This window comes from Pinus tabuliformis, chromosome 4_1 (genome assembly GCF_031772625.1).
Source record: "Pinus tabuliformis cultivar Carrire ecotype Pingquan chromosome 4_1, CPIR1, whole genome shotgun sequence".
In the NCBI taxonomy this organism is placed as follows: Eukaryota; Viridiplantae; Streptophyta; class Pinopsida; order Pinales; family Pinaceae; genus Pinus; species Pinus tabuliformis.
Window position 1 is genome coordinate 32,726,591 of NC_142303.1, and position 25,342 is coordinate 32,751,932.

The 25,342-nt window shown below is 41.5% G+C and overlaps 1 protein-coding gene across 3 annotated transcripts in view; it reads left to right on the forward strand.

Annotated features, from left to right (window-relative positions):
* The first annotated feature begins 9,438 nt into the window (after positions 1-9,438).
* Positions 9,439-25,342, forward strand: part of LOC149174039 (pre-mRNA-splicing factor SLU7-like) — a 53,535-nt gene continuing 37,631 nt past the window's right edge. For 2 of the 3 annotated variants that reach the window (XR_016257905.1, XR_016257906.1), the window contains exons 1-10: positions 9,439-9,645; positions 9,925-10,088; positions 10,194-10,306; positions 10,526-10,945; positions 11,090-11,225; positions 11,348-11,647; positions 11,966-12,182; positions 12,298-12,401; positions 12,595-12,663; positions 12,764-12,972. Coding sequence is in view for 1 of the 3 variants with exons in the window: in XM_089419154.1 (XP_089275280.1) it covers positions 9,630-9,645; positions 9,925-10,088; positions 10,194-10,306; positions 10,526-10,945; positions 11,090-11,225; positions 11,348-11,647; positions 11,966-12,182; positions 12,298-12,401; positions 12,595-12,663; positions 12,764-12,841 (1,617 nt within the window). In the remaining 2 variants the exon portion in view is untranslated. Of the gene's footprint in view, positions 9,646-9,924; positions 10,089-10,193; positions 10,307-10,525; positions 10,946-11,089; positions 11,226-11,347; positions 11,648-11,965; positions 12,183-12,297; positions 12,402-12,594; positions 12,664-12,763; positions 13,064-25,342 lie in introns of those variants that run through there. The other variant, XM_089419154.1, reaches the window with a different exon arrangement.

The window sequence follows — 25,342 nt, forward strand, 5'->3', positions numbered from 1 at the left end:
AGAACTGCTACTGCTCAGTGGCTCCCATCCCATGTAGCCGAGGTGTAGTACGAGTGAGGACGCGCGGGAGTTCATGGCTCATTGCTCCAAAACCTTTAATTCCCCTAAAAGCGTCAATTATATTATCATGAAAATATTGTTTATAAAATGTTTCTCAATGGCTAGGAGAGTCAGAGTATGCAGAAGGTATTCCCATTGAACCATTATTTCCGATAGGCTAAATAGGCTTACGTGCCAAAAGGGAGACAAAAATAACAGACAAACAATGAGCATCCTTTCAAGGAGGTGGTTGAGGAGGGTGCAATGGAGGCATCACAAAAAGACCCGATCTCTCATGCATGTGAAAGTCTATGTGCTCAACTTTGGCCTCCAATGCACATGGAGTTCATTTGTTCAACATTGGCTCCGACGAATATTGGCCAACTGCTCCAAAATCTCGTTATGATTGAATTGGATATCATTCATGTATGCAACGAACTCATTCCTGTCCTCGTATCAGTGTTCCCTAAGGATGTCCAGGTTGCTCTAGATGCCTCTTAACTGCTTCGCGATTGAGTCTAAAGTGACTGGCATAACCACACAACTCGGGAATGACCCTGTTTTTGAGCTACCTCCCCTGCTCGTTCCACACTCATTGAATCCAAAGTCAACAAACAATGGTTGTTTGCATGGTGGCCAACCTGCCTTTGCTGCCCATCACCTCTATGAGGTTGGCCTTGTTGGCGAGGCATGATGAAAGGCATGCTGAAATATCGAACCTAAAACACAAAAACGATCCTAGACTCCACAGAGACACCACCCCCACGACCACAGACAGAGTACACACGAACCAAACAACTAGGTGAAGGTAAACATGCAACAATAATGCAGAACCAACAAAACACATGGGTGCCCACAAACTTGGCTGTCCCCACACAATTCGTCTAATCACTAAAACAAAATGTAGAAGGAAACTTACCAACCCAACCTACCCAGACTGTTACAAATTGCACAAGGCTGACAGACAAGGAACACAATGAGATGAGCTTCACTCTCAAACACAACCCGCCTAAGGCCAAGACCAATAGAGTGTTGAGTAGAAGGCACGCTAAACACCCTAACAATAATAAGAGATAAAGCCCGCGAGGCACAGAGGAATTATCGCCTGAAAACCATTGGTCACACCCCTGTGCTCTCGAGCTACAAAGACCACATAAAGCTATTGAAACAAGCCCAACCCACCAGATTGGATACTAGCCATTGGCCCAATGTCTCGATCCCAAAAGAACATGCAATTGCCACTAGAAGCACTCCACCTTCATAAATAAAGCTTTAAAAAACCATAACCAGAGGACTGTAGATACCTGAAAACCATAGATCACTAGTTCGACAGAGGATCTGCCCTGCTGGTCGGAGTGAGAGGTTCCACCAACAAACTAAAGTCCGAGAGGCAAGACTATAGAGCAAGACAATTGCACTCTAGGGTCACAGATGAACGCGTGAGAGATATCCAAGACAATAATTGTTTCATGAAGGACCGCCGCTGCTTGGGATTGGCTATTAAGCTTCCAGGGTGAGCTCACACGACCACCCTCATTCAAGCTCACCACCCTACACCCACCGCTCATCTCCCAACCCGCATCAACCATCCCAAGGAGCGTGAAAGACATAATAACCATGACCACTACATCTAGAAAGATCGGAGGACGATTGTTCCATCCTATAATGCCAATATTTACTCTGAGCATACCCATCGCGTGCTGAGAGGGGAGGCCCCGAAGCCGGTTAACCGTCCATTTGAACACCCCCATTAGGAGATTAATGATAACAACTTAAATGAATTATAAACTAATATTTATTATTAATTTTTTTTTTTTTCCAAAAACCCTTTTATAATGTTTTAAGCACATCCTATGCTATTTTGACCAAAAAGTTGCAACTACCGTGTTGGGATTGACAAATAAATCCACATGGATAGTACATCACCACCCTTTCTTTGGTAGTCCAATGATGATTGTTTATGACCCTTTGAGTTTTAAAGTAGGACTTTAAGTTTCTCCAGATAGACGAAAAACATTTAAGAAACAACTTAATAATTAATAACAACGCAAAAACCACCAAAAATTGAATTTCAGTAACCAAATTTTATTTGCATAATAAAACTCTATACCTTACAATTTTATTTTTGCATAATATTTCGGGGAACACTATCCCTCACAAACTTTTTTTTCCCGTAGAAAAAGTCGTAATTTCTATTAAGTCAAAAGAAATTACATTCTGTAGATGCTGAGCATATGCATACTGAGGCTGGATGCCTCTCAAAGACTGTCTATAGGTAACTGTGATAATGGTTCTGAAACTGAACAGGTAAACAAAAAGAAAACATTCCTCTCCCCAAACTGTTTATCTCCACGCAGGGAGTGAGCCACCTCGGAGAGGTATATATCCAAAAAAAACAACAGAAAAAGAAACATACTGTGTGTGTTTTCAGGTGCTGTATCATTACTGTGCAGCTGTAGCTTGCTGCCCAAAAAATAAGAACTATGATCCGCCTTGGGTCGATACAGTTCATATATAACAGATTATATTAAAACATAAGAAAACCAGTAAAAATTGTGTATGATGGGACCCCTTTCAGTGTTGAGCGCCCCTTTGTGCCTGTAGATCATCAAAGGGTCTGTGGTAGTGTTGAAAGAAGGTTCCATCCAGTTCTTCCTGTATTAGCCAGTCCGCTTCTTGCCTCTGCGCTGCTTGCTTGGAAAGGTAGTCCGCCCGAGCGTTGCGCTCCCTGTAAATATGATGACAGTCAAATTTTTCAAAAGCATCTGTTAGTCTGAGTGCCTCATCCAGTATATGTCTCAAAGAGAAAGCAGTGCAAATTGATTTTCTGGTGAGCCAATTGCAGACAATCTTTGAATCTCCAAACAATTGTAGTTTTGTGCATCCTTTCTCATGTGCAAAGGAAATGAGGTGTTTTGCAGTAGTGAGCTCGGCATAATTGTTTGTGCCCCTTCCCAGGTGAATTTGGAGCATGAAATAGTGGTTTTCTCTGAGGTAGAGGAGGGCTCCCCCCCCACAACCTTCCTCTTGGGCTGAGCCATCAAAGTAGGCCCAGGGGATAGATTTATCTATGAGTTCAGGGGTAATGGTCCGAGGAGGGGCTGGTGGAGGATCATCAGGTATGAGAGCTAGGTCTGCAAAAATGTGGGCAATAATGACAGGCCAGTGAGGAGGTCTTTGGTCGAAAATTGCACGGTTCCTTGCTATCCAGATGGACCAGCACATGAGGAGAGGGATGTTCTTATCTTTTCCAGAGTGTTGCTCCTGCCAGTTTTTCCAGGCCTCTATGATGGATAGGCCATGCCATTGATGGAGGGAGGGAGAGCGTGAGGTAAGGAGGGACCATTGTTCTTGAACTACCGGACAGGAAAGGAAGAGATGTTCAGTGTCTTCTTCGTTCCTTCTGCACAGATGGCACCAGAAAGGTCCATAGAAGGATCGTTTTTTCAAGTTTGCCCCAGTGGGAATTTTGTTGTAGAGGATAGCCCACATGAGCAGTCGCGTTCTGGGGGCTGCCTTTAGATGCCAAAGAGCTCTCCACCATTGCTGTGTATTGTCGGGCTGATATGGTTGCATGAGCTGCAGATATCCCTCCTTTGGGGTATATAATCCATTTTTAGCAAGTGCCCAAACAATCTCGTCTTCCTCCTCCGATATTCTGATGTGAGCTTGTGTGAGAGCCTCAGTATATGACTCCCATTCTTGTCTCCATTGTTCCGGAATGTGGAGATCTTGTGTAGTCTTCCAAGCCTGTTGAAGAAAACTGGAGTTTTCTTGGTCTGCAATATGAGCAACATGTGTGACCCCCTGTTCCATTAGATGTGCTATAAGCTGTCCGGATAGTCTATGCATATTGCCGCATCCAATCCAGGGATCTATACCAATGCGGACAGAGTTCCCCTGTTGTATTCTCCATGTGAGACCCTCCCGAATTAGGGGAAGGGAATTGAGGACTGCTTTCCAGATGATTGAGTGCCTTCCACTTCCCCTGTGTTCCCTGCGAATCCAGCTGTATATGCTTTCCGGTGCAATGTATTTTTCCATAACTACCTGTTTCCAGAGACTATGAGATGTGAGAAGTTGCCATCCCAATTTTGCTGCCAGAGCATTTGCAAATAAATCTAGTCTCTTTATTCCCCAGCCTCCCCATTTTTTTGGTCTTGCAATGGTGTCCCATTTTACCCAGGCGAAGAGGTTTCCCTGTTTGTTCCCCTTCCATAGGAATCTGCAGCAAATTTTTTGAAGCCTGGTTAAGATCCCTCTTGGTATCCATGCTAGAGACATCCAGTACACCGGTGTAGCTTCCAGCACTGCTTTTATAAGAGTGAGTCTTCCTGCCCTTGTGAGGTATCTATTGTACCAGACATTAATTCTCTTCTCCACCTTTGTAATTAACCATATCCAGTCAGCTATTCTGTATCCTCCATGTTTCACACGGAAACCCAAATACTTCAGCCCTTCCTCCATAGGGTGAATTTGAAAGGGGAAGCGATTTTTTGTGTAGATGATTTCTTGTGGAGTACAACCAAGAGATGTTATGGTGGATTTTTGAACATTTATAACCATCCCTGTTGCTTTCTGGAAGAGATCAAAGACATGTTGTAACGTTGATGAGTCAGCCATGCTTCCATTTAAAAAGATAAGTACATCATCCACAAACAGAAGATGAGTAAGGGAGCAGTTGTCCGTAATTTTAATCCCTTTTATTCGGCCTCTTCTGTGTTCAGTAGCAATCAGCCTGCTAAGCCCTTCCATAATGAGTAGGAACAGGAGGGGAGATAGGGGACATCCTTGTCTGAGGCCTCTTTCAGCTGTGAAGAAAGGGGAGGGGGAGCCATTTAGGAGGACACTGAAAGGTACATCAGAGATACAACTCATGATTCTTTTAATGAAAAGGAAAGGGAAACCCAAATGGGTGAGGAGCATTCTGATATATAGCAAATTTACCCTATCAAAAGCTTTTGAGAGGTCAACCTTGAGGATCATTCCTTTCAGATTTTTGCTCTGCATAGAGTGAAGAAGCTCTTGAGCAGTACCAATGGCTTCATGAATCTGGCGTCGGTGGAGGAAAGCAAATTGTTCGGAGGATATATTGGCCGAGAGGATGGGCTTGAGCCTGTTCGCTAGGATTTTGGCCAATATCTTATAGAGGCAGTTGCAGAGCGAGATAGGCCTAAAATCATTAAAGGATTCTGGCTTGTCAGATTTGGGGATGAGGGCTATGAAAGTGGCTTTGATGCTCGAGGGGACAGATCCTGTAAGGCTACAGTGATTGATAGCTTTGAGAATGTCCTGTCCTAGCAGTTCGAAAAAGGCTGAATAGAACTCAATGGTCCAGCCGTCAGGTCCCGGGCTCTTGTCCTTTTGGAAACCTCTGATGGTAGCTTCCAATTCCTCCAATGTAATATCCTTAGTAAGCTCCTCTGCATCTTCATCATCTACAAATCTAGGGAAGAGTTCTGCCACTCTCATGATTTCTAATAGACTTGCTTGTCCCGGGGCCTTGTATATATTCCTGAAATGCGATGAGGCTAGGTATGCAAGTTCTCCAGGGTTGCTAACCGGATGTCCTTGATCATCTTTCAGCTCCCAGATAGTGTTGATCGCCTTCCGACCATTTGCAAAGCGATGGAAAAACTTTGTGTTCTCATCCCCCTCCTTGAGCCAGATGGCTCTGCTCCTTAGTCTCCAGGAGTCCTCCCTGTCTCTGAGAACCTGTGTTCTCCTGTTGATGAGGCCTTCATACATAGATTTCTGGTCTGGGGATATATAAGTTCCATCTGAGTGGGATTCAAGAACCTCGATAGCTTGTTCAGCCAGTGATATTGTTTGATCATCCTGTTTTCTCTTCATTTTTGCCCAATCTCTTGAAATCACTTTGATTTCCGAGAGGTTCCTTACTAAGCCAGTGGCTGGGTCCACATCCTCAGGAATCGGATGTGCTTTCCAGAAATCAGATATTAATTTGATGTAAGTGGGATCCCGGAGCCAAGTTGAATTAAATTTGAAAGGAGCTTTTTGGGCCCGTTGTCTTACTCCCATTTCCAAGTATATGGGCCTATGGTCCGAGATCCCACCACTTCCCACCCACTGTCGAGATCTAGGGTGTTGGTTGCCGAGCCCTTCCTTGATGATGAAACGATCCAGCCTTCTAGCTAGGCTTTGGTCCCCTGATCTGTTGTTCTTCCATGTGTGTTGGATTTTTGCAGAAGGGAGATCAATCCAATGATGGTCTTCTAGCAGCTGCCCAAAGTAGTCAGAGAGAGGATCGATTTGTGCCAGATGTCCCCATGATTCAGAGAATCCCAAAGAGAAATTTAAGTCTCCACCCAATATAATGTTCTCAGCTTGGAGAAGAGGGGAGCTGAGGAGCTTTTGCCAGAAAATCTCTCTGTTTTGACAGGGTCCATAGACATTGATGATTCTAAGATTTTCCTCCAGATCTTTAGAGTATATGTCTGCACCCAAGAAACCCCCTCCTCCCCAGATATTCTTTAGATATATGGAATTGTTCTTGAAGCCAATAGCTATGCCTCCTGAACGGCCTGATACATCAATGGCTGTAAAAGTCCACCCAGGCAGCCATAAACCAAGTATGGAGGTTGCAGAGTCTGCTCTACATAAGGTTTCTTGTAAGAAGATGATGTCCACAGGGTTCGAGAGTAAGAGGCGCTTCAGGGCCGATTTTTTATCCGGGCTGGCCAACCCTCTACAGTTGAAGGACAAGATTTTCATGGAGGAGGGTGGGGGAGGGTGTCCTGTGCTCTAAGGGCCCTATGAATAGTATGTTGTCTGCCAAGGAGGACCTCATCCTCCGCTTGTTTCTGAGCTTTTGACATTGAGGTAGGTCGACCACGCCCCTGTTTGGGCGAGAGGATATGGGACTCCACCGACAGCCCAATGGAGTCCGGGGCTTTCAGCTTAGTGGTCGAGCGGGTGGGGTATCTCGGAGATGAGTTTACCGAAGGGGAGGGTGAAGGGAAAGAGGGGAGGGGGAAAGAGGGAAGCGAGGAGGAGGTGGGAAAGCCAGATGGCTTCGGGATGGGGCAGGACACATAATGCGAGCGGGGAGGGGGTTGGGAAGGGCATCCAACCTTTACCAGGTCAAGTGCAGACGGGGAAGAGGGAGGGGGGATCCTGATAGGGGGGGGCATGCCAGAGGCAGATAAACTCAAAGATGCAAGTAGAGAATCAGAGGCAGACAATATAGAGGACGTACCCGAAGAGAAGACGGCTCCTTTTGCGGCCTTTGAACGCGTCAGAGGAGGAGATGGAGGCCGAGTCGAATTCGATGCTTGCTTCTTGCGGCGAGGTGCTGGAGGCGCTTCCACCGTGTCCGATGTAATGTTGTGGTCCACCCTTGGTGCCACCGCTGCGGGGGGTTCAGGAAGTCCTTCTGTAGTGGGCGGGTCCTGTCCAGTAGCTGTCTGCTGGGTCTTCTGGAGAAGGGGGCAGTCCTTATATAGATGACCCACCTGGTGGCATCTTCTGCATCTATAGGGGATGCCCTCATAATCGAGCTTCTGCTTCCTTGAAGTGGATTTCCATTGAATTGTGATATTTTCCGGCACTCCTCCTCTGGTGTCCATGTGCACTAGGATTCTTGCAAAAGCCATCGAGCCCGTCGAGATGTAGGATTTATCAGATTCCATGAAAGTGCCGAGCGCGTTTCCAATTCTCTTGAAGATATCTTCGGACCAGTACTGAAGGGGCAGGCCCGGTAATCTGACCCAGACAGGTCCAATGCCTAGCAGCTCCGTCTCCGGGTCGAAGAGGGGCGTCCACCTCTTGAGTAGGACCGGTGCTTTTTCAAAGTGCCAAAACGATGAAAGAACCCAGCTCGTGTGGTCCGCCCTTGCAAATCTGAGTGCGAACCATCCTCGCACGAACGTCTGAACAGATGGGATTTCCGCTAGGTATTGACCCCAGATCTCTGTGGCCCATTGCTTGATTTTTGCCGCCGTGGTATGTCTGCCTCGAATCCGACCCACAAGGACACAGTCCGCCAGATCCATGGCGTCCCCCCACTGTATATCCTCTTCCAGCCTCAGGAAAACGTCCTCGGCTGTGGATTTAAAACAGCGTTGTTTCTTAGAGGGGCGGGAGGACATGCGGCCCGGGTTAACAGGAGCCTGTGAGCCCGCAGGGGGGGGGGGGGATGTGGGATAGATCCGGGGGCGGGGATGGCTTCAGGGAGAGGGGGGACGGCGTGATAGCTGCCAGAGGGAACGGGAGGGGCCGAGGGGGGGTAGGGTTCCGAAAGGGGAGGGTTCTCCACAGGATGTGTAGGGATTTCCACGGGGTTTGCAGAGAAAAGGGATTGGGAGGGTAAATCCGGCAGATGGGGGGCAGCTCCGTTCGGGGAGGACTGTAAACAGTCCGCTAGGAAACCAAGAGAAGCCGGAGAGGGAACAGCAAAGGAGTTCCAGGAGGAGGGCTCGCCAGGGTAATGGGAGGAGGGGAGGGACGGGTCAATCGGAGGAGAAAGATGCTCAAAACTAGCAGACATATTCCCACTGTGCAGACCCCCAGATGATGTGAACGTGGAGTGCCAGATGGAGTTTTCCGCCAGCGGGGAATCCGAATAATCCACCTCTTCTGAGTCCATGTCGACAGCTGCAAGTGCCCACCTCGGAAAACTGGTAACCGCCTGCTCGTGCCCGCCTCGAAACCTGGTAACCGCTTAGGGTCGGCACCGACAGCGGGGGAGACCGTTTTGAAGTTGCAGGTGGAAACGCTTTGTTCACAGGTCGCTTTCTCCGGAGGGATGAAAAAGACCACCTTCATGTGCTGTCGGCCGATCAGGTGAGAAGGCGCCGTTCCGATGCGAGGAGTGCAGGTAGCCAGGTAAGAAACTAGGGTAAATGTGAAAAAACGGGGGAGCGGGGGTAAAAAGGTTAAATGGAGCCGCAGGTCGAGAGGCGGAAATGTAAAAACGACGCGGGAATGAGAAGTACAGGGGGAAGAGTACGGGATAATGGGGGCTTACAGGGCCGTAGGACGGCCTGTAAACCCCTGTCAGTAGGGTTTCATGGCCAAAGGTGCAGAGCCTGAATTTTTTTCACCTTTTTTTCTATTTTTCTTATGTAATACTTGATAACACAATTTATATCTATCCCTCACAAACTTAAATGCGTGAAATTTTATTTTCGCACAATTAAATGGTGATTTTTTTTTTTTTTTAACACAGAATTATTTAATGTAACATGTCTAAATCCAAATTCTATCCCTAAAAACGAAACCTCTAACTTTAAATATTATAAATTTTGGCACACTCAAAAAAATTATATATTTATTTCATTATTTTTGCCCTTTCCCAAACTGGATAGCGGTATACGTGGCATAAACGTCGGCGTCACTCCGTGCTATGAAATTGCAAAAAAAGGAAAAAGGAAGAGTAAAAATGATATAAAATTGTCGGAGATTGCCTGCCCGCCTTTCTGCTTCCCTTATCGTTTTCTGCGCGAGAGGGCACTAAAAATCGGTTGATCAGCGTTCCATTCTCCAACGAAGATCGGAGTGAGGCTTAACAAAACATCCTTACACACATACAGCGTCTGCCCCGCATAAATCAACAGGATTGAGCGGTCATGGCGACAGCTTCTGGTATTTTATTCAATCCCTTTTAGAAACGGTGTTTGATCTGTTGCTTAGGGTAGATAAAATTGGAAAGTGTTTGAGGGCTTACAAGTTATTCTTTTTTCCTGGTTCTTTTGATGTCTAATTGAAGGCCCGGGAATTCAGTTAGGGTTTTAATGTCATATGTATCCTGAACCATTTATCGCATTCAGATATATGCAGAAACTGTTGTCCGTTTTTAAACTTATAAATAAAGTAATGATGCATCCATTAGTGCTTATAGAAACATTGTTTCTCACGAAACAGGGACCTTTAAATCAAGAGAAGATCATCGAAAACAATTGGAATTGGAAGAGGCTCGGAAGGCTGGACTTGCACCAGCAGAGCTTGATGAAGATGGAAAAGAAATTAACCCTCATATCCCTCAGTATATGTCATCGGCGCCATGGTATCTTAATGCCGAAAGACCGGTAAATTATTTTTGACTTCTTTTTAAGAGTTTCATTTTCCGTTCATCATGAGGATACATGTTCATATTGGGGTTCTAATTTTATTGCCATCTTTTATATAACCAGAGTTTGAAACATCAAAGAAAATGGAAGTCAGATCCAAACTATACGAAGGAATGGTATGATAGAGGTGCCAAGGTTTTCCAGGCTGATAAATACAGAAAAGGTGCTTGCATGAAGTAAGTCCAGTCGCAATCCAACACTGGCACATACTGTTTAGAACACATACAGTCTCTTATGTCTCTCTATACTGACATGGGGAGTAGCAATACCTTCTTGAAATTAGCTGAATGAAAATTTGAGCGGATATGTAAATTGTATCTTTCTGCAATATCAAAATATGATTCATGGTTTTGTTTAACTTGTTTAAAATTGTTCTTTTCTTATTTTCACTTCAGCTGTGGTGCAATGACACATGATACCAAGACCTGTATGGAAAGGCCTCGTAAAATTGGAGCCAGATGGACCAATAAACGAATAGCACCTGATGAGAAAATAGAGGCCTTTGAGCTGGACTACGATGGTAAACGGGATCGATGGAACGGTTATGATCCAGCTACATATGCTCGTGTGATAGATAGATATGAAGCTAGGGATGAGGCAAGAAGGAAGTATCAGAAAGAACAGCAGTTGAAGAAATTAGAGGAGAAGAACAATAATCCTGAAAAAGGGGAAGGGGAGGACAGTGATGGTGATGATGATGATGAAGATGCTCTTAAAGTGGATGAAGCTAAGGTTGATGAGAGTGAGCAGATGGATTTCGCAAAAGTTGAAAAACGTGTGCGTACAACTGGAGGTGGCAGTACTGGTACAGTTAGGTTGGTTTTCATTTCTAACTCAATTGCTGTGTCTGTATATCAATATTAAAGCCAGCACATATGTACTGTTTTTCATGATATATTTTGCTCCTCAGCTTCTTTATTAGTTTAGACTGACTTTTTAAATGTGCTTAATTGCATCAGAAACTTGCGTATTAGAGAGGACACTGCCAAGTATCTTCTGAACTTGGATGTAAATTCAGCTCATTATGATCCAAAAACTCGATCAATGAGAGAGGATCCTCTTCCTGACACTGATCCCAATGAGAAGTTCTATGGAGTAAGCCATATGTCATGTTACATAAATGCTAATTTTGCTTAGAGTATTGCTGCTTAGAAGAGTTAATTTTCTTTTTCCCACCCTTCCAGCGAATTAATTTGCACTATGATAAAATTTTGTAGGGAGATAATCAATTCAGAAATAGTGGTCAAGCTCAGGAGTTCAAGCAACTTAACATACATGCATGGGAAGCCTTTGAGAAAGGACAAGATATTCACTTACAGGCAGCTCCATCTCAAGCAGAACTGTTGTATAAGGAGTTCCAAGTCAAGAAGGAAAAATTGAAGTCTCAAACAAAGGAGGATATTGTGCATAAATATGGCAATGCAGCATCTGAAGATAAGCCCCCTTTGGAATTATTAATGGGTCAAACTGAAAGGCTAGTTGAATATGATCGAGCAGGTCGAGTAATTAAGGGTCAGGTAAGCGAATTGTTGCTTTATTTTCAATATGTTTTTTAATATAGATTGAGTAGCATGAGCACAGAAGGAATTGAATGATAAATTCACAGCTTTGTTTATTTCACCAGAATCTGAACCATAGGATAATGTTGCATAGCATTTGACAGACTTACTTTACGTACAATATTGTAGCATTTATTTAATATTAATCTTTGATAATCCTCTATCGATACTTTTATGCAATAGCTTAACATTCTCAAACTGTGTGCCACTATTCTATTATAATGGTTAAACTTGAACTCTACTTTAATTATTCTGTCGTCTGTTGGCTCCTTTCAGGAGAAAGCTGTGCCAAAGAGTAAGTACGAGGAAGATGTGTTTATCAACAACCATACGAGTGTTTGGGGTTCCTGGTGGAAAGATCATCAATGGGGTTTCAAGTGTTGTAAACAGATAATAAGGAACAGTTACTGTACAGGGCTAGCAGGAATTGAAGCTGCAGAAGCAGCAACTGATCTCATGAAAGCTAACTTGACTCGCAAGGAGACTGCTGAAGGTTTGTTGCCATTTATTTTACTCACGCATATTACATTTAAATTATTTTCTGTCATTCTAGTTTGATTTCTTGATTAATTTTCTCAGCCTTCATTCATTTTTCCTTTCTATTGCAGAAAAGCCTCAAATCCATGAGGAGAAAAAGCCTGCGACCTGGGGTTCAGATGTACCTGATGATCTTGTTCTTGATAAGAAACGTCTTACTGATGCCCTTAAAAAGGTATTGTATTCTCAGATATGGCAAGTTAAATGTATATATTTCTTCTTAATACACTGTCTTGCCATTCACCACTGCACTGACCCCTCCCGTAGAGATAGTCATGGGTAAATTATATAATTTTTCTATGTGGTCTGTAAATATTTACTACCACCTGTGGGGTTTGACTTTGATTTTTTGTGTTTCAACTTGACAGGAAGATGAAAGAAAGAGGGAGGAAAAGGATGAAAGGAAACGCAAGTACAATGTTAGGTGGAGTGATGAGGTAAAAACTGGTTTCCCATTGTCGTGTTTAACTATTTATTGATCCTTTGGATGCCCTTTTAGTAGGACTTATATTATGATTATTGTTTTGAGTCTTACAGGTTACTGCTGAGGATATGGAGGCATACAGGATGAAGAGAGTTCATCATGACGATCCAATGAAAGACTTTCTGCACTGATATTATCTATCAATTTCTGCTATTTTCTACCAAAGGAGGAAGAGGACTTGGGAAGATAAGGAGGGCAATTACAAATGCATTTGGAGGAAGAGGATTTTGGAAGATAATAATGACATTTACAAATGTATTTTGTATGTATTTTCAGTCTCAGATATATTGTAACAGGCTGAAAACAGAAGATTCTGTATTTCATTAATGCCAATCTTTTAATTGTGTATTTTATTGGTGGTATTATATATGCTTTTTATTTTTTATTTTTAATTCTAGATTGCTTTTTTCATAATTATAGGTTTGCTTAACTATTAACAATCTTATGTTCGAAGGATGGTGGCTGTATATTTAGCCAAGTTAAATTCACTCTATTTCTTAGTAGATCATTGGCCGAATCAAAGATAACGAGAATTTTATGAATTTTAGTTGAGTTTTTTTTTGCTTTTGTCTTGTGACAGGAATTAAAATGTTTTGCTCCACATCCTAAATTCACTTGTTGACAATATGATATAATGTTTTAAAATTGTTGAAAATCTGGATGTGGGTTGGGTGGGGGAAATAGTCAGTTTTGTGAAAATAATGGATGATCCCAGTTATTTTCATTTAGAGAGCAAAGCAGGATCACCAAAGGCTGGCCCATGTAGAAATCATATGAATTTGTTTAGATGGAATTGATGATTTTACGCTGATCTCTTTTCTGTAACTACTCTAATGGGTTATGCTTTCTGCATAAGGACTATTGCTTTTCAATACCGTTTACCAACACAGTAGCATGCTGAGAGCAGCACTGTTTCTCGTTCCATATCCGTGAGTTCTTAGGGGGCTGTATGGCCCCTGCTAGCAAGCCATCCAACCTCTCCAAGATTCCCGTGGAGATCTCACTTCAAAACTCAGGATAGTTCAGTCACACTAGCAGACAGTCAAGTTCCTCCATATCATAGTGGTGTGCTGCCGCTTCCGGGTAGTGACACATTTCATAGGCCTTGGAATTAGGAGATATACACCTCATGGTCTGTCTTTGGCCCTGGATGATAGCTACAGTATTTCATGATCTTCTCTCCCTTGTACTCTTGCACATGACATTTTCCTGAGGTTTTGTCCTTCAATGGTAAGCACACAATTGATTGATCCCATTGATCCATAAACTGTATAGTTGAAATGGTGAGGGAACTAAAGGTTTTGATTTTTTCCAAAGAAAAAATTGAACTTTTTATTAACCGAAATAAAAAGTTACATAGTATATGCATAAGCATTCATTTTTGCTGTATGATTTGCGGATCATAGAGCTCACAGGGTGAAAGATATACAGTCCTGTCCAGAAAACATGAAAAAACCAGTGATCTGATGCACAGGCCTCCTCATATTGAGGAAAACAGCCCCTTTGATCAGTTCATTACAGTAAGAACAGTTTATCCATAGGATTGAAAAGCATCCAAAAAACAGTTGTTGTATCTTCCCAGGCCTCCTCGGAGAGGAAAACAACCCAAACAGGAAGAAAACAACCAAATGGGAGTCTGAAATAAAACACAAAAACAAAACTAAAGGTTTTGATATTGAGGTAATATGAGCTAATTTGATTGATCAATACCCCTGGCAGGGGTCCCTTGGGGTTGTGCTGGCAACCATGCTGGAAGGAGTGTAGTGTAACCAATGAGGTTAGTTGGCTGTGGCTCACTGCACCAATTTCCTCTTCTTGGGGTGACTTCTTAAATGAAAGTCTGGTTTGGGATGTCTGAATTCATCTGTATTAACTTTTTAGCATTCGATCTTTTGGGGGATCTCTCTTTCACATTTGATTTTAGAGCCTAGATCTGAGATCTCAGTTCTCAGAGATTACATTGGTTTTTTCTTGCTTCTATAGGAGTGGCTTCTGTGCTACCACCTTGTTTTGACATTGGTGTACTTGATAATTCATTGACCTATTTTTTGTGGTAATTTGTTGGACATTAATTAAATTATTTTATCTTATTTAATGTCAAAACTATGGCTAAAACCCAAATTGATTTTGAGAATTGTGTTTACATATTTGGTTGTATGATACAAGAGTCTTCTAATTGTTTTTAATATTTATGATTCCCAAAGGTGGTTCTAAAGGAACTTATATCCCTTGAAAATCTTAGCTGTCACATCATTTTTTTGTCCAATTGATAGGGTTTTGATGTGGTTACATATGGTGGTTGGCAGCTCTTCAGTGGGTGGTTCAAGTTGAAGTTGCGGTCTTGTGGCCTAGCAATATAGTTTAGGGTGAATTTTGAGAATGTCAGTGGGATGGTATCCTCTGGGATGGTATTCTCAGATTTCTTTGGTGGTGGGATGGTCTTGTGACCACAGATCCATTGACTGTGGCCAAGAGTGGTATGATTGGTTTTGGGTTCAATAGTATGGATGTTGATCCTAGTTGGCATGTTAAGTCCAAAGAGTGGAAGAAGGTTTTTGCCCTTGTTTGTGTGGACAAATGAGTGGGATATATCATATATGAGCCCTAAGCCACATGTGAAGTCCTATAAGGATGCAGTGGTTCACTCATTTGATCATTGGATAGTTATGCAAGAGGATTTTGAGATGGATGACATGTATAGTGGCTTGTTGATGTTTTACATAGCAGTGGAAGGTATTCCCTTCCAGACAACAATGTATAATATATATTATCATATTATATTATGTACAACAATATATAGTTATATATTATATATAATATATAATATAAATATAAATAATCAATAATCAATTAATAATGAAAAAAGAGAAAAGACATGTCTTTTTTTGTCCAAGGAAAAAAACCATAATTTCATTCATTTCCAAACTAAATTACATTTAGCATATGCACCGAAGAGATATAGTGCATTCCTCCGGATATTGCCCACATCATGTCATGACATAGAATGTGAAAGTCCATCATGATAATACAAAAAACACTAGTCATAAAGTTAGTTCAGAAATACCAATAATAACATACAACTACTGTTCCAAAGTTCAAACATAAAACCATATAAATGATCATGTAGAACTTGGAAACACAATCCACCCTCTGTATATAGAGTGACAAAAACTTGCACTGTAAAAAACTATGCTCAAAAACCTGTAATTAGGGACATCTAACAACGCAGCCGGTGTCTCAAAAAGCAAGTGTAGGCATGGGCAAAAGCCATGCCTCATGCAACCTGAAACGCGTCCATGTAAGGTCTGTGGTAAAACTCGAAACGGTCATGACCCCAAATCTCAGTTATGACCCAAACATCATTCTTCATGATAGGTTCATATTCCTCATTCATTGCATCCTTCCAGACTTGGTGCTTTACGATGTCTTCAAACGTACATGGCTCAGATTGAACAACAATACTCATTGCAACTAAGTAACCTTGATACCTGTTTGGCTTTTTACTTTCACGGAATATCCCTCTTGGAGCGATATGTCTTTTAGCATCTTCGAGAGTATCTTTGAGCCACAAAGGTCTTTTCATTGAGGTAGAGGGATCACTAGGTGGTGGATCAAGGGGATCCATTAGGCCTTCAACATCAGGCATGGGTTCATTTGAAGGGGGTTCATCCTTATTTTCAGCAACATCATCATTATTATCCTTCCTTGGAATGGGGAGATCTCGGGTCTTCCTAAGGGCATTGTCTTTATTGAAGGTGACATCATGGCTAACTTCCACTTCTCTTTGTCCAGACACATTGTCTACATGCCTTTGACTTTTCACTGTAGCCCATAAATATACCTTTCTTCCCAGATGCTTCCAACTTGTTTCTTTTCTCTTGGGCGTCTTGAAATCCAGCGTTTGATGCATGCTACTATTTTGCCAACACGACTTCTCCCCATAAGAACTTTGGTAGACTTTGATCATGGAACATGGCATGAGTGGCTTCCATGATTGTTTGATCCTTCCTTTCAGCAATTTTGCTCAGGAGTGTATGGAATGGTTGTCTCCCTCTTAATGACAACTTCTCTGCAAAAGTCATTGAATTCATTTGATTCATATTTGGTTCCATTGTCGGTCCTCAATATCTTGATCTTCGTCCCTGTTTGATTTTCCACCAACGCTTTGAAAGAACGAAACCATTTGAACACTTCGTCCTTCTTCTTCAAGAAGTGGATCCATGTTTTGTGGGAGACGCCATCTAATTGAAGAATATCAAAAGTTTGACTTTCACTTGAAGGGAATGGTCCCCTTGTAAGTTTCCCAGTTGCACAACCCTGACAAACTCCTTCATGGTTCATGTTGTACTTGGCATACCTGTGACCATATTCCTTACCCTAGTAAGGCTTTGTAATGAAAGTGAGCAAATCTTCGGTGCCATAATTCAGATTGAAGAGAAGTATCACAAGTTATTGCTCCTAAAGGACTTCCTCCAACTTGATAGAGACTTTCAACCCTATGGCCAAGTGTAAAAGCATATTTAGGGTTTATTTGCCAAATACGTACCTTTCTATCAATGAATGCTACCTTGAAGTCCTTATCTTCCATCACAGAAATAGACACGAGGTTCTTCTTCAAATTGGAAACATACAACACTTCTTCTAGATGAATTGTTTGACCTTGATTCAAGTGAAAAGTGATAGTACCTATTCCTTTCATTGGATAGGTGGCATTATCTCCAATTATGATTTCCAAATTAGTCTTCTTTTCAACCAAATTTGAGAGGGCCTCCTTGTACCTAATGAAGTGCCTCGAGGCTCCGCTATCAATCAACCAATGATCCAAAGTATTTGGAGGAGAGGTAGTGGATAAAGCGAAAATAAGATAAAATTCTTTTTTTTTCCTACAACATTACTTACCTCATACTTGGAATTGCTTGTCCTTTTGGGAGGTCGACCATTACCATGTTGAGCAGTGGGAGCATTCCTTTTTCTTTTATTGTTGAACGTGTTGTTCCTTTGATTTCCATTGCCTATGTAAGTATTGTGGTTGTTGTTGTCATCATCCCTTGGAGTATCCTTCTTGCAAGGACACTCTCTAGCATAATGGCCAAACCTGTTGCAATTGTAGCACCTTCCTTTTCTTCCTTCTTTGAATCCCTCCTTGAATCCTTGACCTTGTCTCTTTGGACCAGCATTGTTCTTCCTCTTAACATAAGCAGAGAAAGCAGTAGGTTCATTTCCATTTGACTTATTGTCTCTCTCCATCATCCTCGTCTCTTCTTGAGTGCATCTAGCCAATAATTCATCGAAACTAGGAATCCTGTCATTGTTGAGAATGGTGGTGTTAAACACATCCTATGCTCTTGTAAGACCTTTAGAGCGATGAGAGTGAGCTCCCTATCAGCAACAACTTCTCCAATAGATAGAAGGCCATTCTTGATTTCTGTAATCCTCATGAAATAGGGTTGGATAAATTCCCCTTTGTCCATCTTGATATCCTTCAACTTGTTTTTGAGAATGAGGATTTGATTTGCATTGCTCACTTTGAACATCCCAACCAGCTTATCATACATCTCCTTAGATGTTTTGAAATAAGAAATATAAGCAACCAAATGCTTTTGAATAGAGTCTATAATGATTCTTTTAGCTTTGACCTCACCTTTCTTGTATTTTGTCTTTGCAGCAGCAGGTGCATTTGAAGGAGGCTCCACCACTCTTCCCTTCACATAGTCCATGGCATCATGCTCTTCCAAAGTCAAGTCCAAAGTCATCTTCCATGCATGATAGTCAGATTTGTCCTTGAGCTTATCCTCGGATTTGAAGTAAGATGTAGAAGCTATTGAAGCTAGATCAATAGTCTTGACCAACAAAGCTCTCTTAGTGATTATTTTTTTCTCTCTTTTTTGGGCTTTATCTTCACCTGTGCTCTGATACCATGTTAAATTTAGATAACAATGGTATGTTCTATGCTTAGCATAATTAATTCAATGTTCCTTTAGCAGCCCAATACCAATTTCCAATTTAGATTTCCAATAGCAATCACATTAACCAATAATCACATTGACAATAAGAGTAGATAGAACATGAAACAATATGCAAAAGACACGCCAAGAAAAGAGAACACCAGATTTGGCGGATGCTAGGGAAAACCCCAAGATGGGGAAAACTCTTTGATCAAATCTTCTTAGTATTATATTAAATGTTTAGCACAGAGAGAGAGTACAAATACAAGAGTAAAAGTCAAAATTAACTTGCCAAATCACTGTTAAAACAATCCTGTCAAATGTGCAACCCTAACTAGAGAGTCAACGCTGGTCAAAGCAGCAATAGAATGTCCTCAAAACAACTCGATCTTCCCTAGTGAAACTCGGCCTAATCAAGAGGTCAAAGTCACCCCAAAACAGTGACAAAGTCAATAGTCAAACTTGGTCAAACTGTTGTCTTGAAATTTGTAGTCAACCTGCAATTTTGGTCTACGGTAAAAGTGCTCAGAATAACTCGGTTTCTGTGCCAAAAGATGCGGCCTGCCCAAACAAATAATCCCAAAAAATTAAAGTCAAACTCTCTTGGGAAGGTCAAAGTCAACATTGGTCAAACCGCAGTCAACTCTGTAATTTAGCTCTGAAATTCGTCCTTCTTGTTCCATGCTTGTGATAGAGGGAGAATGCCCAATGTTGTACGAACCAATGAGAGAAGGAGAGAGAATGTGTGAGTGATGAAGATGCCAAATGAGGTGAAAGGTCACTTGTATTTATACAAGTCGTTGAGGGTGAAGAGTCATGTTCATTGGGTTTCATGGGCCTACATGATGATGTGGCTGACCTGAACAATTTGCACATGTTTGGGCATAAATTCAAAATCACACTTCTGCTTGTCCAAATGAGATGATCTTTATATCAATTTTGGTCCTCTCGAAAAGAGGAATTAAATGCAATCATCATCTCCATCAAATGAGTTGACCCAAGGTGGAATTTGGCCCTAGTTTCCAATTTTAACAAGGGGAGAGAGTGCTTCAAAAGAAGATCTCACAGATTGATCCAGTATAGGGATCCCCCCTTCAAGATGTGGAATCTCATTATCAAACTCTTGAAAAGACTTTGCATGTCCGAATCTATCCAAGCGATCAAGCTACCGCTCAACAACATTATCAGTCTTGGAAGATTCAAGAAAGATCACATCTCTAGATATTATGAACAACTAATTATCTTCATCATAGAGACGGTACGCTTTGGAGGTATTTGAGTTCCCCAAGAAGATACATTTGCGATTCCTTGCACCGAGTTTGTTTCTTTGTTCCTTAGGTATCAAGGCATAACAGGTGGAACCAAAAACCTTGAGATGCCTTGAAGGAGTGTGGCCATACCACATTTCATAGGGAGTCTTGTTTTTGATAGCATGAGATGGACACCTATTCTTTATATACACAACACATAGAACTACATTAGCCCAAAACATCAGCTTAACATTCTTGAAGTGTATTCTTTTCCATTATCTGTGTGAATAGAGCCATTATGAGATTGTGCATCATTTGCAATCCATGCATGAAAGTTCTTAAATGTTTCAAATGCTTCAGATTTGTTCTTCAATAAATAAACCAAACACATTTTGGTGTAGTCATCATATATTTATTACCATTTGTAGAAGGAACAAGCATTAGGCCACACAAATCAGAATGAATGAGTTCAAGCTTTCTATGTGCTTTGGAATGAGAATCATGAAAAGACTGTTTGCTGTGCTTTCCTAAGATACAAGCATCACATTGCTTAAGTTTCCTAGGAATTGTAGGCAAACCAGTAACACCATTTTTCTTCAACAAACAAAGGCTGTCATAGTTTAGATGTCCAAATCTAGCATGCCATAAAAGACTTGATGGAAATGTACCTTCATCATAGTGAGAACTATATGAAAAGTTTTGTGCACGAGAAAAGGTTCCTTGCAGCTTCAAAAGTCTTTCTTCTTCTATCCCAGTCATGACAAGTGAGTGATCTGATGCTTTTCTAACCTCAACCTTGCCATCAAATATGTGAATGGAGTGTCCTTGCTGGCGGATGTGGACCAAAGACAACAAGTTTCTCCTCAACTCTGGGAGGTATAGAACATCATGTAGAAGAAAGTCTAGAAGACCAGGCAGTTTGAGCCTGATGGTGCCAAGCCCTGGTGGCTTAAGTTTCGACATGTCTGCAAAGTATATTGCTTCATCAATATTGTCAGTGAATTCTTCAAAGAATCTCCCTTGAAAGTCATGTGACAAGTTGCACGTGAACCAAGCAACCAAGCATCTTTCCATGAAGCAAGTGAAGCATTGAATAAGTCTTCAGTTACTCCAATGTTGCAATGTGCCACAACATAATGAGCAGACTCAGGTGCTTTTCCTTTCCCTTTGTTAGGTGTTTTACCTTTTCCTTCATTTCTTTCCTGTTCGATTCTGTCCCAAGGCATCTTACATGTGGAAGCATCATGTCCATCTCTATTGCATTGTATGCAATGAATATTAGACCTTTCTTCTGGTCTTCTTCCCAAAAGCCCTCTCTCTTTCAACAAACTTCTTCTCAAGGGAGTGAAAGGAAATCTCCTTAAGTTTTCCACTTGCTTGCAACGACTCAAGATAATGTGAAAATCAATGTTTCTTTTCAATTGTTATTTTTACCAGTGAGATCACTTATAATTAGAACACAAAATTAACAATAAGAATAAATACTTTTATTAATTAGGAATAACGAGGACTCTAGTCCTCTTCTTTACAATAAATCAAGTACAATGTAGTGTAGGGCCCCAACCCTAGACGAAGACACCAATCTCCAATTCACCAGGCCCTAACCTGTACTTTGCCAAGCACCAACTTGGACTTCACGAGGCTTCAACCTCTAGGGCTCCAACCCTATCTTCCAAGGCTCCAACCTTGTCACTATGAGGCACCAACCTCTAGGGCTCCAACCCTATCTCTGGTATAGGCTCCAACTTGGTCTTCTTGAGGACTCCTATCCTCTAAGGCTCCAACCCTTTGCTTCAATTCTTTAAGATAGATTCAATGATTCTTCACGACTCCCAATATCTTTCGCAACGAGCCTTGACAATATCTTCACCTTCAACGATCTCCAAGGCACTTAGCTCATCAATGACAACTTGTCTTTTTAGAAGGTGTCACCACTGCTCTTTATGTTACCCACACAAATTTCTTCAAGGTTACATCATGAGGGCCTTCAGCAGTGCATCATGGTGTTTTCAATCAGCTAAAGCTTCTCAACAAGATGTCTTCACCAGGCTACACTAAGCCTTCTCCAAAAATATCTTCAAAATCAACCCTCCTTCAAGAGTACTTCAAATTACTTCTTCAACAAGTTCTGAGGCACTTGTGAACTAGTCTGTCCGAGCTCCTTATCCCTTCAAACAACACCTACAAGTTGGCCTTCAATCGATGCTAATGATGTGCTATATAATACAGGCCTCCAGGCTACAATGGATCTGTAATCCAAGCTCCACAGACCATTGTCCAAACACCTCTCCACAGGTTTGAGCACTGATCAAAGATAGTTGTCCAAACTTTTGCACTAGGTAGCTTCCACACTGTTCAAAATATTCGACAGGACCAAGAGTAATCCCTCCACATATGGTACTTACCACGGGTCCGAACATTAAAGTGAGTTACCATAGTAGTCACCACAGATTCGAGGTTCCTCTTGTAGCTGTCCAAGGGTACTTTTCAGTGCCTCTAATCCGAGCTTCAGCTTTTGTTTACTGAGTCTCCTTACTAACCACAGGCCTGAGTCTCCTTATTGACCATAGGAATGAGCATCAAGCCTTCTTGCAGGTGACTGTTATATGGTTTTATCACTAGTATGAGATTTAAACAAATGTGACTGTTCAAGCCTCTCCACAGGACTGAAGTCCGAGTCTTGAAACTGTCACTGGTCCAAAGTTTAGTATTCAAAAGACTGTGTCTTCGGTGTTCTACATGTAGTCAACCCACAAATTTGAACCTCCACACACGTCTATCACAAGTCACAAATGTGCTCAGGTTCGAGCCTGAGATCACACTTGTCCGAGCTCAAGAAGGTTACTTTTCTGCACTTCTTCTAGGTCCGAGATATCTTTGTGATTAGGCCAACAAGATTGTTCTTTGTAGTCGCAACAAATCCGAGCTTGTTTAGAAGACTGCCCAAACGATAAACCACATAACTGTTCACTTCTCTGCGGTATGTAACTCCAAGGTCTGAAGTGTTGTAGGATAGTATTACAACAAGTCTCCCACAAAACTTATCACTGCCCAAACGATCGATTAGTGAGTTTACCATAGGTGGCTAGACAAAGATAATCTGTTGTCCGAGCTTGAGGAAGAACAACCCAACCAATAAACTTTTTTAAGCCCTCCTCGGCCTCGGTTCACAAGATGTGAACTCTCTTCACTGTTCTGTGTTCCTCAGATATTCTTCACCAAATTCCTTGCTTGAAATGAAGTGTTTCAACTTGTATTTGTACTGTTTTTTTTTTACTTTTGACCAAGGGACACATCTCTTGGTAGTGAGGCTGACATATACAGGTAGGCTTAGGTCGGCTAACAGAGAAAATACATTATTCCAACACGTAAATTCATTTTCTCTCAATCTATAAGGAGTTAGAGGGCGAGTGACAACTCGTTGGAAAGAGAAAAATATCCTCTACAAGCTGGTGTCAATTTCATTGTTCAATGAGGTCATTTTCCTATCAATAAAATTAAATTTGTGAACTGTCATCATTATTTTATCATGGCAGCCTTGAGGATTTTAAGGCTTCTTCACTTGTGTTCTTCATTAGTTTTAGGGCATCCTATTTGCCAATCAACAATTGATCATGCATCACTAGATCATGCATCGACTATTTTGGGAAAGGTAATAAAATTGGGAAAGCTCTATTGTTCAATGGAAACTTTGAAATATGGAAGGCAAGAATGAAGAATTTCTTAATGACTCAAGGTTTTGAAGTCTGGGACTCGGTGATTTCTGGAAGTACAATAGAAGATGAAGAATCCAAGGAATATAATGCATGAACGATGAAGGCAATCTTGAGTGGGCTACCAGATCCTATAAAGGCCAAAGTGGAGAAATGTTCATCGACAAAAGGTATGTGGAGAAAACTTCAAGATCTTCACTCAAAAGGAGCATTGACCATGACCTCTATTCATGAAGATGATGGAAAGAAAGAAGGAAATCCAAAACCCACAAAGGAAGCTGAAAACAAGAATGAAGACATCAAGACCAAGGAGAACCTAGAAGATGAAGAATTTGAAGATGATCTCAAAGAAGATTTGAAGATGATCTCAAGGCAAAACTTGTCGCTGCCCTAGAAGAGATTAGCAGTTTGAAAAAGGAAAATGAGGAGCTCAAGAAGCAACCACAAGATGGTGACCATGACCTTGATAAGACAAGGAAGGAAGTTTACTTTTTCAAGTTTCAAGTACAAGAAAACGATGAGGAGCTCACCAGCTTAAGGAGGAATTTCATCAAAACAAGAAAAGGCATCATGAAGAAGACATATCCATGACAAATCAATCGGATAAAGCAAAGAAAAGGGAAGAAACTTTGTCAAGTCATCTTGAACGTAGACATGAAGACTTGAACAAACTTGAAAGAAAAATTGGTCAATTCAAGGAAGATGTCTCCTCCCTTAAATCTTTGTTGGAAGAAGCAAAGAAACAAGCACAAGGAGCTGAAAGGGTGATGGAAGTTTTGACCCTCCTGGAAGGACAAGTCAATGAAGTAGAAAAGGAAAGAAATACCATGACATGCTAACTCGAAGAAAATGATGAAGAAATCTTCAAACTAAAATCAGAGGTCATATCTCTCAAGGCTGAAACATGTGAAGCAACAAGGATGAAGGAAGAAATAACGATCAATCTAGCAAAGAAGGATGAAGAATGCAAGAAATTGAAAGAAGAAATTGATCTACTGAAGAAAGAAGTTGATCATCTGAACAAGAGTCTTAAGAGCTCTCAAACCCTATATGACATCCTGAGTCATCAAAGATCCCCCCCTTGATAAATCAGGTCTTGTTTATGCAGGTGAACTCTCAAACAGAAATGATGCAAACCGTAATGCTTCAAACAACAAGGATGTGAAGAAGCCTTGAAGAAATATTGATGCCCCCAGTTCCAACAAAGGCAAAGAGAAGAGTCAAGATGACATTGGAAGAAATCCTACTCCAAGAAGATATGTAGATGGTGTAAAGAATGGAAGAGGCAATAAATTTGATCAAAGGATCCCAAGATAGAATGACTTAGAAGTACATCAAGGCAATCTCCATCCTCCAGGTGCTAAAGTATATTTTTTGGGTATTGTTATTCTTGTACAAACTTTGGGCATATGGCAAAGGATTGTAGAGCATACCACAAGGACAAATATAATGGTCCTCGTTATAACTTTGGACATATGGCTCGTGATTGTAACTTGACTTGGGTCCCTAAATAAGCTAAAACCATGACTACCAAGCTAGAAAAGAAAGTTACACAAGTATGGAGAAGGAAGCAAAATGGATCAAAATGTCTCTTGAACACTCAAGCCAACAACACATGTTGTTGATTTGATGAATGCATCATTGGCAAAGATAATATTACAAGGTTTGATGAGATTTTTCCAGTTAAGAAGAAGACCATGCACACTGTCAGGGGGAGCTCGTAA